This window comes from Triticum urartu, chromosome 2A, assembly GCF_056163025.1.
Source record: "Triticum urartu cultivar PI428250 chromosome 2A, HENAU_Tu73, whole genome shotgun sequence".
Classification (NCBI taxonomy): Eukaryota; Viridiplantae; Streptophyta; class Magnoliopsida; order Poales; family Poaceae; genus Triticum; species Triticum urartu.
The window spans coordinates 373,730,719-373,748,751 of NC_141874.1; the positions used below are offsets into that span (position 1 = coordinate 373,730,719).

Below are 18,033 nucleotides of genomic sequence, written 5' to 3' on the forward strand. Positions count from 1 at the left end.
ACAACTATGCCTGTTTGCTATGCAATCATTCGCCTGAGGAGACTGTGGAACATCTTTTCTTTCATTGCCCCTCCAGCGTGCAGTGCTGGAGTAAACTGGGGATCCATTGGCCTAATCTTGACAATCGTCTAAGGTTGATTCGCGTAGGGAAACATCAATGTGATCAACCGATCTTTATGGACATCTTCATGCTGGCTTCATGGAGTATCTGGAAGGAGCGCAAGAATGAACACTTTAGAGGGGTGCCACACTCTCTGGACTCTTGGCTGACACGCTTCAAGAGTCTCATTGGACTGCTTGTGCATAATTGTGATAGGAGCTGCACCCCTTCCTATCCACTCTCCTCCAAAACTTGTAATCCTCTATGTGTTCCCTGTTTGTAACCTCTCTCTGTGCCACTCTCACTCTTGGTTGTAAACTTCCTAGGTTAGTCCTAGATATGGCTTGGGGGCCTTAACCCCACCCTTGTAAGTATGTAAGCTGGTGACTTGATCTAATACAAAAGTCAATGGGAGCCTCTCCCACTATCATTTAACCCTAAAAAACGGACAAGCAACCATCACATCCCTCTGTATTTTTTGCATTTCATCTCTCTGCATTTACTTTCTCCGGTTCATCTCGCACAATCGATCCCTAGATACTACTCCTAGTATCCCTAGCTACTACTCCTAGGGCCAGTTCTTTTGGCGGCTTAAAAAATAAGCCATCTCTTCCCTAGCTTTTCCCATAAGACTAGTCATAGTGGAGAGTAACATAAGGCGCCTCACTCATTTATTTGGGCTTCTAAACTACTAGTACCTCCGTCCTAGTTTATTCATCACCATTGTAATTTGTGCTAAATTTTGACCAAATATTTAACTGATAAAATGTTAGTGCATGTGACATGCATAAACATTTCATTAGTTAAATTTATGGTCAAAATTTGACACATATTACAATGGGGACCAATAAACCAGGACGGAGGTAGTAGTTATGGGATTACTAATCTACTCCCTTCTTTCCAGTTTATAGGGCTTATCTCAAAATCTTAGTTTTTCCATTTTATAAGGCCCGATTTGGTTGTTCACCATCACAACTTCAGATTCCAAGGTGAATTAAATAATTGCATGCAAGCATTAAGAGAAAATTGACTAATACATGTACATTATGCATGCATGCATTGCAATTAATACATTGCTAAACATACATTTTTGAGGAAAAAAGAGCATTAATTGGGTGCTTTTGCAAATTACAAAAAGTATTCCACCACTCACCATCTACCTTGGTTGGTGAGATTTTTGAATTGAGTCCTATAAACCGGAAAGGAGGGAGTAGAAGCCTAAAAGAACTGGCCCCTGGTAGTCCTAGTAGTAGTATAGTACTCAAGTTGGAATTCCAATTGCACGACACATCTTGTTAGGCAAAAAATTCGATACAAGGTGTAGGAAGCGGTTTGGGAATTTGCATGCCTTCCTGACCAGTGAGATACTCCATACAAAGTACGATAGAGAAATAACAACAGAGAAGGAAGCTAAAAGTAAACAATCAAACGAGCATTTGTGCATTTGTTTTGCATTGAATCGTTTCACAAGCTTGACTAGTGCTGTTTTTCTACTTTTACAAAATCTGCATCGTAATGCTAAAACGTGAATTTGCACGTACATATGTAATAGTAGTAGCACAGTCTGCAAGCATATAGGGAGAGAGAGGTATAGTGCGATAGTATATAGTTAAGTTTGTGCTATATGCACGTACTTGCAAAATGTGTACGGATACACAAGGTTTCCGAACTTTTCCTTTTACATACTTAATTAAGGATGCTAATAATTCTCGAACATTCAGGATTTATCATTTGCGTCCCAGAACTAATGAGACCGCCTTATGAAACTAAATTATACTTCTAATAGAAGCCACGTCACTCACAGGAGCGCTTGCGGCGCACCACGAGTGCCCTGGTGCGTGGCTGTTTCCCAGCGCGCCGACACAATGCCTCTTCCTCAGCCTCGCAACTCGCGAGGTGCTGATTGGCGGCTTGCCGGCGAGCAAGCACGTTCTCACCGGTGTGGTGATCCTGCGCCAACAGGTACCCCTCCTCGCTGGAAGTGTGCACCCGATCCACGTACCGCCAAGCGTAGATGAGGCGCTTGGGCCCGACTGCACTCAGGGCTTTGGCACGAGCGTCCTCCGCCACCCTCACAGCCCTCGCACGAGCCTTCTGCCAAAGAGCCAATTTCCTGTCTCTCTCGGACGCAACATAGGCCTGCCAGGCAGCATGCCTCGCGGTGCGCTTCTCTTCCTCGGCCTTCTTCTCCGCCTCTATTTTGGCACGCTCTACCGGAGGCAAAGCCTCCCACAAGGCGACGTCCATTTCTTTTCAAATCTCCTCAAGGCTGGGGGGGGGGGGCTCGGTGCGTGGCGCGACATTCTCCTCATAGAGGGGAGCCGACGCGTCCTCCGACGTGCGTGCTGGCGAGATTGGGAACGCCGACACGTCCACCTCGAGGTGTCGCGGCGAGGAGCGGAACACCGACGCGTCCTCCTCGACTAGTGGCGGCGAGGAACGGAACGGCGATGCGTGACCGTTCGGCGGTGCAGCGAGGGGTGCCTAGGGCTTGGGAGGGGCGATGCCATGGTGGTCGACATGGGAGGGAGGGGGAGGAGATAGCGATGAACATGAGTGTTCTTCCGAATGCCGTGGGAGGTGCAATATTTATAGCGAGCAATGGCACACCTACGTAAGATATGGACTGAGATTTAGTGACTTAACTGCATGTGCAGTTGCGTCACTGACATGTGGGCCAGATGCCTATTGGGCCCACATGTCAGTGACCCAATGCACCTGTAGTTATGTAACTGAAGCAGCGTCCCGTAAGATATGTTGCGTGATTACCGTAACAGATATGTGGGCATATTTCTTGGAGTAAATTACGGGGGAGGGAAGGGGTGGAAATATTGCTGGTCACAACGGATTGGACAAGCGCGGGGGGAGGAGAGTCATGCATGCAGATTTTTTCCACACGGGGTGGAGTGGTGGGACCGCCGGAGGGAGAAGGAGAGTCAAGTAGGCATTCAGATTTGAAGGTGCACTAAATTATTGCAAGTGATGATTAAGGCTGGCCATATTGGTGGTAATGTGGTACTAGCTGGTATCATGCACATGGGAATAGCAAACATGCTGATGTGGCAAAGAATTAAAGAAGAGAAGGGGGGGGTTAGAGTAACATAGGTAGATACCGTATCATGTTAAATACTATGCTACTTTGTGTCAGTACGTACACTAGTATCGTGCACATGATACTAGTATATGATACTTTCTACTATGAGTAGCCTAAAGAGAATATTAACTAATCTCTTCTCTCTACTCTTATAAAAAGTAGAGTTGGTGATGATGGTGTGCCTGCCATCCTGCAATATAGGCCGTCCGATCTATATCTAACGGATAGGAAGGAAACTATGACAATTTACCCGCACTCTTCTCCACAGTTGCAGATAAGGCCTTCCCTCGTTCATCCTTTTCTCCCACATGATCTTGATGTTCCGTGTAATGCACGGGCATCTTGCTAGTGCATGTAAAAATCTTTGTCATTTAATAGTGTTCATGCATGCATGCAATGTGATAATGCATTGGTAAACATATTTTTTTTGTGAAGAACGAGAGCATTAATTGAGTACTTTTGCAGACTACAAAAACTATTCCACCGCCTCTATCTTGGTGAAAATTTTGAATCGAGCCCTTTAAACTAGATGGGAGGTAGTAGTACTCTAATAGCTAACCTTGTTGTGTTGACTATAGGACATGTCACGCACCTGGACGGAGGAACTAGTCTGCATTGTGCATATAGGTTTTGTCTGAAGTCAATGTACCTCTACTTTGACCAAACTTATAGAAAAATGTATCAACATTCACAATGTCAAAGCAATATTTTTATACTCATTATAAAACATAGTTTCATAAAATATATATTTAGTATTGTAGATATTGATATTTTTAGTATAAATTTGGTCAAAAACTTTGCAAACTTTGACTTGACACAAATCTCGCGGAGTAAAAAGGACTAGAGGGAGTACCATGCATGCGGAGTAGGCAAAAAATTGCTCATTTATAGCCGTGCGAAGTATCAAACTGCGCGACCGCGCGAGGGAGGCGAAGGTCGTGGGAGGCGCGATGTTTGACGGAATTAAGTGAAGTTACATCCATCCGCCGGCATGGCGTGCGAACATGTAGAAGCTATACCGCCAGGCCTATGATATGGGTCTAGTAGACATGACATTTAGTGGGTCCCGCATAGTACTCAAGAACTCTTTGGGGGCATGCAGCCATTTGTCCACCGGGCAAGCCAACAACCCCATGCCATTCGCACGCCCTACTCGTCCCCTTCTTCTACCTTACAAGAGTTTACTTCCAGTCATCCCGTCCTTTCACATTACACCAGTTCAACTTCTCCTAACCCACCTCCAAAATCCATGGCCTCTCAAATCTCCATGATCGCCACTGAGTACCAGGTTATAGCCATCACCGGCGATGAGCTCATCATCATCTACACCTATAGATCTACGACGGTTGAAGCATGCCTTGCTCGCTTCCTACCAAAAGTTCAAAGGATGAGTGGGTCGTTGGGCTAGATGTTGAGTACACCACAGTCCTGGAAAGCGAGAAGATTCTAAAGGAGGGAGATAAGAAGAAGCCCGCTGTGACCCAGGTTTGCGTACATAACGTGTGCTTGGTCTACCACATATGCCATGCCGACGCTGAGTGCCAGGATTTTAAGAATTTCCTCAAGGACAAAAGAGTGAAATTCATTACTGTAGACTGTAGGAACGACATGAGTATCCTGGGTCGGATAGGCCTCGTTGTAGGCCAGCCCTTCGATCTCCAGAACGCAAGCCTGGTGCCCTCCTCCTAGCCTTCAATGCTGACCTTGGCAGTAGCCATGATGGATCCTTCGTACGCTCAACTGAAGGAACCTCACCACGAGTTTCATAATGCATGGGAGTCGAAGACAATAGATGAAGATCACATCCTGTACGCAGCAATGGATGCCTACCTTTGTTTAAATATCTACAGGCGTTGGATGAAGAAGCAGAGCTCAGTATCTGGTTCAAGCAAAGAAGCGTCAGAGAAGAGGAAGGGGAAGAGGGACGAGGACAAAGTCGAGGACGTGGACTCGGACTCCGAGTAAGGTGGCAGTGCCGTCGCTCATGCTGGTTCTACTGCAGTGTCAATCGGACTAGTTGCTTAGTTTTATTTCAGGGGTGTGTTGTGCTGAGCCCTAGTAGAACTACGTTTACGTTCTTTATCGTTATTTGAACTCTTTAGTCGCACAGTAGTACTAGTATGTCTTACTACTGTTCTTCTTGTAGTTGGTACTACTGCTCGTATCTTCATGTTCCTACTATACTTGATAGTACGTACTAGTAGTATAATTTGGGTCAATCGATTTGTGAAATAAGTTTGACGGAGCGAAGGAAGAAGACGACAGAGAAGCTACCCCAGTATTTATATTAGGGTGGCAGGGTGCCCATCATCTATCTTATGAGTGTTGGGTGTGGAATGCAGTTTGCCGGAAAAAATGGATTGTGCCCGTTGTTAAATGGGTGGTAGGGGTGGGGGAGCTTGGCGGTGGCAGGCGGTTCAGGGGAGGGCGGGGCGGCAGTGGCAGGCGATAAGGCGTGTGGCGGGCTGGCGGCTCGATGTCTGAGAGAGAAGATGAATAGTGCATCAATTTCAGAGGTTGAAGAAGCCCTTCTGGCCATCCATGTTGCATCCAATGGCTCACAAGAGTCGACTGACCAAAATTGCTCCTTTAGATTGTATGATGCATGTGGCATTCAAGGTCTCGAAGGTAAATTCCGCGTCCGGTTTGCGGGCTCGGCGCTGGCGTGACCAGCTTCCGCCGCGACAGCCACCATGCGCGCCTCCTCCGTGCGGGCGGAGAAGACAATGACACGCTAGCTCCACCTCGCCGGCATGCTGGAGCACGCACTCGTCTTCCTCTTCGTATGCTGCGTGCATAGATGTGGCTCCACCAGCTGCTCATGTGCTTGGCAGCGCGGCGGCATCGTGAGGAGGGACTGCAGACGACGTGAGCGCGCGAGCCTTCGGCTTGATGGCACAGGGATGGCGGTGACACGGCGGTGATGGGTGAGAAATGGTTGGCCCGAGCAGGTGGGCACCGGCATGCGCAATGGCGGCGGCATATTAATGAGTGCGCGTATGGGAGCTTAGTTTAGTTTTATATAGGGTTGGTCAAACTTAAAAGAACACGTACTAGTACACGTAAACATTAGACTGAGGCCGCCCTTATATTAGTTACCACAACAACGATACAGAATCCCGTGCAAGCGTGTGCACCGCAGCAGTCCGGTCGATCGAACGATGCGTCACCGTGTCGCGCTTGAAGGACATCCATCGAACCTTTTTGTGTGTGTGTGAAAACAATCCCCGAATATTACTCAAGTTTTTTTCCTGGAAAAGTTCTTCACGCTACAATATTTCTATATATATATTTGAATTTAGCTTCAGTTCATGTTTATTTGGATTTGGACGTTTTAGGTGTGCCCTAGTTCGTTTTAGGGATCCCTTTTTTTAATACTGATTTTGTGTGTGTGACTGAGAAAGAACGTGTGTATGTGTCCATATGTGTGTTGTGGCAGAAGGGCAATGTGGAGACGGTGTGCGTGTGAGAGAGACATAGAGAGGTGTGAATGTGCAAATGATCATGCATGAGTGAGACATAGAGAGATGCCGATACGTTGTGTATACATGAAAGAACAGTCTTCTATTTGTACTTGTGTGTGTGTGTGAGAGAGAGAGAGAGGAGCATCCATAATGCAACAACCATCTCTCACAATTCGTCCGCCCCTCGCATGATCGCATGTAACACATGCATCAACGCACACATTTTGATACCCTCACCCGACCCCTGCCCACCTCAAGGCCAGCACATCGCTCTCTATCTCGCACACACAATCTCTTCGTCAAAACCCTATTTAGCATGTAGCTTTATGTCACATTCACACACATTCTCTCCATAAGTTTGATTTCTCTCAGTTCTAAGACACACACACATTGTACACACACTCCCCCTCCCCCAAGAACACAATTCATACCCATTCAAGGTTATATGACGACCACTCTCGCTTGTGCTTCTCTGCACGCCAACATGCACACCACCTCAATCTTGAAAGAGGGCATCGAGGAGATTGAAGACGACGACCACACTGCACTAGAGAATGTGGGGCCATTTGGAAGCATGATGATGTGACGATGGTTGAATTACTCCTCCCCCTCTCTCTCGCACAAAATTACCAATCCCTCTCTCTCCCGCACAAAATTATCAATCCCTCAACCCACGAGATCCTTCCCCTCTCGTCCATGTTTTTCCAGCTCTCTCATCAAACCTGTTGTCTCTTCTCCTTCCACGTGTACAAAATCTGGATGCACACGCATCTCACGTATATTACATGTCTCCATCTTTCTCATAGATCTAACTTCTTCCTCTCTCTTTCTCTCTCTCTATCTCTCTCTCATTAGGTATGTCTCGTACTCTCTTGCCCACATACATACAATCTTTCTCACCCTATCTGCTCCATCTTTGCAAGCTCCCTCTACACGTTTCATTCACACATTGGGATGTGTTCAAAATGTTGTTTTTATAATGGATGATGTAGAGTTATGGTTGGTTTTGTTGCATCCTACAAAGTAATAACTATGAAATGCATTTAGATTTTCATTTGACTGGGATTATGTGAGTTTGAGCATCTTATGAAGTACTATAGACCTCGTATACATCTTGGATGTCAACAATGATTCTAACTATTGAATTGTATAGACCATTACATTCGAAGTCAGTAGCCTAATATATTTATTTCACGATTACAACAACTGATTAATTCACTACAAACTAAGAAAACAGATGTGTACTCCCTTCATTTTTATTCAAGTTAGCATATTAGCATTGGTCAAAGTCAAGTTTTGTAAACTCTCACAGAGTTTATAACAAAATATATTAACATATACAATAACAAATAAATACCATTAGATTCATTATTGAATGTACTTTCACATCATACATATTTGTTATGGCATATGTTTATATTTTTCTATAAACTTGGTCAAACTTTAGTCAGTTTGACTTCAGACAAACCTAATATGCAGAGTTAATAAAAACGGGGGGTGTACTAGTAACTACCGGTAGTACTCGCTAGTTGCTTAGCCCAATCACCCAACATGCCACACAGGGAGTTCGGTGTCACAAAATTTTGAGGTCGGCGGGAAAATCTCTCGTGACCCTGATTCGAGCAGTGCGAAGTTACCATCATATACTTCGGGACAGGCCTATGGATCACGCTTGGTAGGGGGGCTATTTTGGTAACTTCAGGTTCACCCAACCCATCCAACCCACCCGACACCCAGAGTAGTACACCTGAATACTCCCCATTTTCTATCCCCACCACAAAATAGACTTCTCCATGGCACCGCAACCTTCGTGATCCTCCGCTTCTACATTGGCGCACTCGTCCACCGCAATGCATCTGCCTCATAGACGACGTCGATGCCCAACTTTAGCCGGTCCACCGTCGTCGTCGTACACGGAGCTTCTTCCTCGACACCGTCTTCCACAGTCTCGGATCTCCTTCCTAGAAGCCGATGCCAAGCGCAGAAGCACCACCATTGTGGACAATGAACTGACTCCCGTTGCCGACCATGATGCACAGAGGCCGCCGTGACCATCATACTACTCCTCGATTGGTATTGTGTGTATTGAATCTCTTAGCAGTACATGTGAAGTTCCAATTTTGTTCATACCTACCCTTCAAATTTCCTGGTTGCTATTGTTCTTGTAAAAGTAATTAGTTATAGCCTCCATTGTCCAACAGAATATCACCTTGTAATTGTGTGTCGCTCCTGTATCGCGTTGTGCTTGGGTAGGTTCTTCATCTGCAACCACTAGTGTGGCAAATGATGGAAAGCTTTTTAGAACTAGCAAGATGCACATGTGTTGCACGAAACATCAAGATGCATTTGTATGAGTAATTTATCTTGTGGGAGAGAAGGATGAACGAGGGAAGGCCTTATTTGCAAATGTGGAGAGGGGTGTGGGCATCATTTTGCAAAACTGCCATAGTTTCCATCCTATGCGTCGGATATAAATCGGACGGCCTATATTGCAAGATGGCAGGCACACCATCATCACCAACTCTGTTTTTTATGAGAGTAGAGATAAATATAAATATAAAATAATTATAAGAGTAGAGAAGAGAGTAGAGATAGCAGGGATGTCGGGAAAGGATCGCGCGTGCGTGGGAAAAAGCGACCGGGCGCGCGCTAGTTTTGGCGCGCGACGTCTGACGCACTTTATAAAATCCAACGCCCTCCCACCGCTCTATGCCTTGCCACCAATATCTCCTCGCTCCATGCCTCGCCACTTCTCTCTCCCCGCTCTTTCCCACCTCGCCGCCGCCGCGCCACCATGCTGTCGCATCACCGGGAAACTTGGGGATACCGCGGCGTCTGCGCGCCCCTCTCCGGCAGCTTCTCCGCCGAGATCTGGTTCCATGGGATGCGCCTCGGCCTCGGCACTTTTAACACTGCCCAGAAGGCCGCACACGCGTACGACGCAGCAGCGTGGCGCCTCCGGTGGCCTCATAGAACATTGAACTTCCCCAACGTGCCGACGCAGGAGCAGGCGCAGGAGCTCGCGCCTCCACCGCGGCTTATCACCGACGAGGATCGTCGCGACAACCGAAGGTCGGAGCACCGTCACAACATCACCGAGAAGGACGAGGAAGCCATGGCGCCGTGGGGCCAACGCTTCCCATAGGACATCAGCAACAGATGCAAGGTCTATGCGCAAAGGAGGGAGAAGAGGACGGCGAAGCGAGCCGCCTATCGCGAAGACAAGCGTATGCAGAAAGCGTCCACTCAATTCAACATGAAGCTAGGAGTAGCGTCGCATGACGATCAGTATCTTGCCGCCTACATTGATACGTCGGAGGAGGACATCATCAAGGAGGAATCGAACGACGAGGAGTAGTTGAACTATCTATTTGTATCTATCTATGCTATATCTATGCTGAGAACTATCTATGTCTCTACTCTCTACTTCTCTATCTCTACTCTCTATCTCTACTCTTACCAAAAAAACAGAGTTGGTGATGATGGTGTGCCTGGTATCCTGCAATATAGGCTGTCTGATTTATATTTGACGGATAGGAAGGAAACTATGGCAATTTTGCAAAAAGATACCCACACCCCTCTCCACGTTTGCAAATAAAGCCTTCCCTCGTTCGTCCTTTTCTCTCACAAGATAAACTACTCATGCAAAGGCATCTTGATGTTACGTGCAGCGCACAGTCATCTTGCTTGTATCCATCTATGCCAGTATCGACTCGAAGTCCAATGTGTATCGAGCCAGAGTAGGAAGGAGAAAAAATATAGCGCATCTGCTGGAGCGGCGTGCACGTGCAATTTTTTGCAGCGGCCGCTGGAGTGAGCACTCTGGCCCCGCAAAAACTGGCTATTCTGGCGCTATAAACGCTTTTTAACGCGCTGCACGTTGCGCTTCTGTTGGAGATGCTCTAACATGGCAGATGAGTGCTTTATTGTTGCCCACAAGATGTGCGAGCATTATTATATTTTTGTTGCCATGTTGAGATTTTAAAACCACAAGTGCGAACATGCAGAGGAGCAATGAAGACCAAACACAAGATATTCGGGACATCTTCAAGGAGCGTGGCAAGTTAAAGAGGAGTTGCACCGAACCTGTAAAACGAGCTTTGGTAAGTAACACCCTTTCAATTACTTTCATTTAGCGTCATGTTCTTCGATGTGTATATATTGTAGTTTCTGTTTCTCTTAGCCCCATGTTCTTCGATGTGTAATAAGAAGAGTCTTAATCGTCCTAATGCTTTGATTTTTAGCTTGATGTAGAAAGTGGGTGTTCTCACCTTGGAGTCTATTTTTATATTTTTCCTTTTGAATTCACTTCTCCAAGTCCTTTTTATCTGGCTTCTACTAAATGGATCTGGGTTGCTCTGAGTATTGATCTAAAACAGAAGTAACTTCATGTTAGGATGCAGTTCCTGCGAGGAGGGAAGTGTCGTCAACTTCGATATCATGTTTCCAAAATGAGGTTGTATTACACAGAAGGTGCCTGTTCCCTAATGATGCTTGATTAGACACAAGGTGCAAATTCCCAGATGATGCTGGATTACACACAAGCCAGGTGGAGTCGTCAACTGTTTGTGTCCTCATGGCTCTAGTAAAGGCTAAATGAAAGCATGCAACAGCCTTTGAGAATGTAGCTGAGTTCCTGAAGAAGCGAAAAGAGCAATCAGATGCTCTCTTCACCCAAGCCAAAGAAGAGATGGAAGAAGCCATAAAGAAGCTAGAAGAGGCAGAGCAGACTAGGCGTCTCCTGCTATCTAACACTGTTGTCAATACAAATTTTCCTTCATAATAGCTAGGTTCAAAAGTTTATCTAGTCAGCATGCATGTTGTGATGTCCGTGCATCTACTGATGTGGCACAAAATATTTTTTCGGGTCATGTAATAACAACAATTACTTTCCAAACAATAACAGACGAAGCATTGGGCATGGTATAGTTCACGCGCAAGCCCAACATTCCAAGTTCAAATTCCACATCAAACTCATGTTCACAAATATCTGCACACTCATAGATAATGTCCACAACCATGATTCACTTCAAAGCCAAAAAATTGTGAGGAGAGTTATAAATAAAGAAAAAACTCTAGTTCATACTATCAGTGCGAGCACAACAAGTCAAGACCATGTGTAATTAAATATATTTTGGTCATTTTTTGACTAATCGCGAATAACTTCTGGAAGCAGGTATATTCTCTAATGCCGGCCGCGGCTGGGGTCCATGATGTTTTGAGACAAACCGGGCAACACACCGGGTGTCTATGCCAGCGACATGGTGGTCATATCATTCGTGGGTTCAGAGCGGCGGCGGCTCTCGTGGTCTACTATTCCTCAGTGTCGGCGGTGGCCGCAAACGTGTTGGTCACCTCCGCCAGCATGCCGCGGTTCTGCCAATGTTTGTGTAGGATAGTGCGGCCAACCAGGGTGCACTAGACGCCATGGTCCCTCGTGTGCCGGCGTGCAGCAACTGGCCACTCCTCTGTGAGCAGGCTTAGAGTGTCGAGTTGATGCACCAGGGGCCATCTTGGAGCGGTGGCTTGCTCCTTCGCTTGCCCGCCTACAGCCTCGCCCATGGTACTGACGGCCTGGGGCGGGGAGGGAGGTGGGGCAGCGAGTTGCTTGGCTTGTCGGGGCACCCAGCCAGCTTTTATGCCAGAGAACTTATCTTCCTGCTCATCGGATGCTATGGAGAGTGTGGAGAAAATGGTGCAAGGAGGATATGGGGAGCAGCGGTGTGGTGCGGTTCTTGACAGGTGTCTGGCCTCGTTTAAATCGCGAGTGGATGAGAGGAGCTAGCTAACATTGTGTTCTAAAATGCGGCCGTCTTGCAGAAGGACGTGTTGCCGGCACACGTGCAGATTCAATGGACGTAGGCAGGGCAGTCTGAAGCCGGTTGCATGCGGCGAGGAGGCGTGTTCAGCCTGGCCTGTAGCGAGTGGGGCCCTCTTGGCTGGCGCGCCGGTTCAATGCCTGCGCTATGAGAGGTAGCGTCTATGTCAGAGCAATCACTCCCTCCAGTCCTTTTTTGTTTGGGTATACCAAAATCTCGTTTTCCATTCACATTTTACAAGTAAAATTCATGGACAAACTTTGACCCAAAATACGATGGGACTAGTAAACCAGGACGGAGGTATACTAGTAGTTATGAATTCCATTTTCGCTCCATACCAATCGTTCTAAAAACTACTTAGTACGTATAACGCGCCATTGAAAGTCGGAACTCTTACCCCGCTACAAAATGATATTTTAAACGTGGCTACTCGATCAGTGGCGACTGACGAGCCACCGCCTCCAGGTCATTCACCTGTGGTCCCAACCGTCAACTCCTACGGATCAAGTTATCACGTGAGCTGACTATTCCTACAAAGGTGCGCTCCACCACGTACCCGGTACCCGCGCATGCATCAATCATGCACCTAGGGTTTTAGGGTTTATTTGTTCATGGTGCCTTTACGTAACTCTCATGTGTGCGAGACAGTGAGAGATCGACTGCGTGCGTGCGCCTCTTGTCTTCGTATATGTACTCCACCATTTTTCTGGTGTCCAAAAAATTATATAGTAGTAATAACTAGCAATGTGCCAATGCGTTGCCACACGATCAAAGTAGATTAATACATATTCACCGATTTGATAGGAAAAAAGCGTCTAGTTTTGAAATACGTATATCACTAAAAATATGTTATGTTTCACTCAAAAAATATTCCTTTGGCGGTTTTGATGAGTTAAGGGAGGAATATGGTTTGTTTCAAGATTTGAGAAGTGGTATATCTCTAATTTCTACTCTTATAAAAACAGAGTTGGTGATGATGGTGTTCCTGCCATACTGTAATATATCCCTTGTTCATCCTTTTCTCCCACAAGATAAACTACTCATACAAATGCATCTTGATGTTCCATGCAATGCATGGGCATCTTGCTAGTTGTTGCAAAAAGCCCATGTGTGTGTGTTGTGTGTGAGAGAGAGAGAGAGGGAGAGAGGAGGAGGATGGAGTGCATGTGTGACAAAGACACAAAGAGTGTGTGCGCGAGAGGTATCAGCTTAAAATGAGGCGATAGTGTGTGTGTGTGCACGATCGAGAGGGCGTGTCTCAAGAAGGGACGAAAAATCTACATAGATACGAGGAGCGCGAGAGAGACATGTACGCGATAGTGGAAGCATGAGTGTGCCAGTTTATAAACCAATCTGGAGGCTAGTCGATCAATGTTTGTGAGAGAAATACGAGTCGGGGGTGCGAAAGCAGTTTTGTGTTTGTGTGAGAGAGACGTTAGTTGGGAAGGGGAGTGGAAGCATGAGTTGTGTGTTTGTGAGACAGGGGGGGGAGTTTGTCTGATCGGTAAACATATGAATAATGTCAGTTTTATAACTGGGATGGAGACGGAAAGGAGACCGTAACAAATGTTGTGTCTACGGGAGAGAGTAATTTTAGTGGTATGAGTCATATCTAGAGAGATATAGGGTGTGTGAGAGAACCCTATGGAGAGAAAGAAAAAGTGAAAGAGGAGTGAGAGAGTGTGTGTGGAAGTGAAAAAGAAAGCTTAGGTACCAAGTGATACCAGAGAACAGTAGAGACGTGAGAGATAATGAAAACAGTGTAATGTATAATGATAGGGAGAGTGTGACACTTCTCAAGGGAGACGTCGAGAGACCATGTTTGCGAAAATAGGAGAAACATGAAGTGAGCGTGCGGGTGAGATGGAGAAAAGAGAGTGATAGCTACATGAAGGAGCATGCGCGAGAGATGGGCGTGAAAGGAGATTCAAATATTTAGTTGCCTGTATAGAAAAATGTCAACATAAAAGGGATTTAAATATTTGAATTCGAGATGATGATACATGTAATTCATACTCAAACCAAAATTGATCTATCAAACATGCATACTTGTAAGTGCATCTAGTGCCCCTTAGTGATTTTGGTGTATTGAAGACTTATAGGTTAAGGGAATGATGCGTTTGTGAGTGTACACAGGTCTATAAGTCTATGAGGAGTTTGATATTTACAGAGAAAGTCGACCCCTAAAAATGAAGTTCTTTGACTGAATACTTTGGATTAGTGAAGACTTTCTGAAGACTTTGAAAGTGAAGAAATTGGTGTGATCCTGAAGACTTGGTATTCATTCGAGGAACATGAAGCGTGAAGACTTTTGTTTTCGTAGTTTCATTTTCTCTTTCTTGAGTCATAGGAAACACCGTACTGTTAAAGGGGTCGAGGAAATACTAAGGAAAATTTTCCAAGTGATGCTCAACTCAAAATCCTACACCTACCAATCCTTTCGAGTGAAGCCGTTGGACATCTCATATAGTTCAGTCAAATTTCTTCAGTGACAGAGACAAAGCTGTTCTGGTCTCTGAGGAATTTGTTCGGATTGAGGAGTTAGGAATTCTCCAGTGCGAATTGCCTACAAGTGAGGAGCATGATAGCCTTGAGGAATTTGTTAGTCAAATTACCGACCGTTGCTGTGCTACGCGCCAGCTGTCCCAAAGTATCCTTCCACCTAACGGTCATATCATTGAAGGGCATTTGTCTTATCATGTCGGGCTACTCCCTGCAACCGCTAGCTGGTTGGCTGCTCCGAGAGAAACTGACACTTGTCATTTGAGAGCGTCCCATCCTTCGAGGACTTTGAGCGAAAATCATCAAGTGAGGAAAACCCAAACCCAAACACCTTCAAACCCAAAGTGATTGAGCATAAGAGATTGATCCTGCGTGGATCCAACCCTTTTTACCTTTGAAGACTGTGCATCTTCCAGACGGTTAGGCATCATGGTCTAGAGCATCCAAGAGGAAATTGTGGATCACCGAGTGACCAAGTTTGTGAAGGTTTGGAAGTCACTTGAAGACTTACCACGAGTGATTGGGCGAGGTCTGTGTGACCTTAGCTCAAGGGGAATACGGTGAGGACTAAGTGTCCTGAGCTGCATGTTCAGGACTAGGTGTCCGAGACTGTGTGTCCTCAGGTTTAAATACCTAGCCGCCCTAACCAGACATACAACTGTCACAACAGTTGGAACTGGTCTACCAAATCATTATCTTCACCGAGCTAACTGGTTCCATTTCCTTAACCCTTCCATTTCCTCATTTCTATGTTGTGTGCTTGTTCATATCTGTTTGAAGACTTTGAGTCAAGACTTTCTCTATTTCCTCAGCTCAATTTCTTCAGTTTGTTTGTCTTCATTCTGTTTATCCTATGTTTACGCTTTCGGTACTCTGTGCTTGTTTTCATTTCATCATGAAGACCATGCTCATGCTCTGTTATGTTTACTTCTGAGTACTTATTCCACTGCAAGTAGTTCTTCTCTTAGGAATTTCCTCACCCTGAAATTCCTCAGTGAAGAATTCATAAAAATCGCCTATTCACCCCCTCTAGTCGACTTAACGCACTTTCAATTGGTATCAGAGCAAGGTACTCCCTTGTTTTGTGTGATTTTGGTTTAACTGCCTGGAGTTTTAGTTATGTCGACCGCAGGTATGATCAACGTTTCTACTGGGTGTCCTACCTTCGATGGGACGGACTACCCCTACTGGAAGAATAAGATGCGCATGCATCTTGAGGCAATTGACAACGATCTCTGGTACGTTGTAGAAAATGGCGTTCCCTTTGTCACTCCTACCATCAACGCTGCTGATGTGAAGAGATTCAAGCAACTCGACTCTCAAGCGAAGAACATCATATGTGGCCATCTGAGCAAAGGGCAGTATGGCAGAGTGAGTACTTTGGAGACAACAAAGTTTATCTGGGACAGGCTGTCCAAGGTCAATGAAGGAGTCTCAACACAGCGTGACTCTCGAGTTGACGTTCTTCGCAATCTCTTCAACCGCTTCAAAAGACTCGACAATGAGAATGTTCAGCAAACCTTTGATCGCCTCACTGACATCTCAAATGAGCTTCAAGCACTTGGTGCCACTGATATCACCGACCATGAGGTGGCAAAGAAATTGCTGAGATCGCTTGATTCCTCATTTGATACTTTGGCATTGATGATACAAGAACGAGGAGACTATAAGTCACTTGATCCCACTGATATCCTCGAGAGACTAAACACTCATGAGTTCCAGCTTGCTAAGAAGAGACATCTCTATGGACCAAGTTATGGCAGATCACGAGCTCTGAAGGCCAAGGCGGTGTCTAAATCTGAAGGTGAAGATTCTAGTAGCAGCCTTGGTGACCCTGAAGAACTGAGCTAGGAGCTAGCAATGCTCGTGAGAAAATTCCAGAAGTTCTCAAGACGTGGTCGTTTTGGAAGATCCTCAAGAAGTGGTTACAAGAAGAGACTCTGTCACAAATGCAAGAAACGCGGACACTACATTCAAGATTGTCCTCAGTGGGAAAAGGAATCAAAGAAGAAGAAGTACAAGGATTACAGTTCTAAGTATTCAAAGAAGAAGAAGAAATCTTCAAAGTCCTCTTCATCAAAACCTTCAAGGTCTTCATCTCACAAGAAGAGCAGCTCAAAGAAGGCTCGGGCATTCATTAGCAAGGAAATGGACTCTGAGGCTGAATCTGAGGAAAATGAGGAAGAGGAGGAATCTGAGGAGTCAGACTCTAGTGTGGCGAGCCTAGCTCTCGCTACCGCGCTCGTCAGCAAGTCCATCTTCAACTCTGAGGAAAAGGACCTCCCCAACACTACCGATGACGGTGATGAGGACTACGCTCCCACCTATTGCTCCATGCCAAAAGGCTCAAAGGTAATCAAATATCTCTCCTCTGAATCTAGTGAGTATGAATCTGATGAAAACCTCAAACCCAACTATTCTAAACTTGCTAAGATTGCTATGAAACTGCAAAAGGCTTTGGAAAAAGTTCAAAACATGCTAGATAAAAGCGATGACATGTTGGGCGAGGAAATGAATCGCACTAAAATTTTGACTGAAAATCTTCAGAGACTTCAGTCCAAGTTTGACAATCTTCAAGGTCATCATAACACTCTCTTATCTGATCATGAGAAGCTTTCTTATGAATTTCTTCAAAGAAAGCAAGATCTTGAGGAGTTAAGAGTGAGTTATGAAGATCTTCAGAAGGAGCGTGATTCATTGCTTGCTAAACAAATCAGTGCTACTCAGGATGAATTTGTTCCTCCATGTTTGAAGTGCATTGAATGTGAAACTCCTAATTCTTCACCTGAATGCTCAAATGCTTCCATTGCTGCAAATTCTTCAACTGTCTCTGCTATTACTAGTTCCTCATCTGAGGACATTGCTAGTATCACTGAAGATGCAGGGATGAAGGAATTGTATATGACAGGCATGTACAAAAGCCTCAAAGGGCATCAGGCTCTTTGTGATGTTCTTAAAAAGCAAATCCTCAACAGGAAACCTAGGAAAGAGGGTATTGCCTTTGAGAGGAAACTCAATACTGATGGGACCTACTAGAAACCTGAGCAGTATCCC

General features: G+C 45.6%; 1 protein-coding gene across 1 annotated transcript; it reads left to right on the forward strand.

Moving 5' to 3' along the window:
* The first annotated feature begins 9,452 nt into the window (after positions 1-9,452).
* Positions 9,453-9,803, forward strand: LOC147985155 (ethylene-responsive transcription factor ERF095-like). Its single transcript, XM_087541436.1, has one exon. It carries the CDS (start codon positions 9,453-9,455, stop codon positions 9,801-9,803), a length of 351 nt encoding a protein of 116 aa, XP_087397562.1.
* The last annotated feature ends 8,230 nt before the right edge of the window (positions 9,804-18,033 follow it).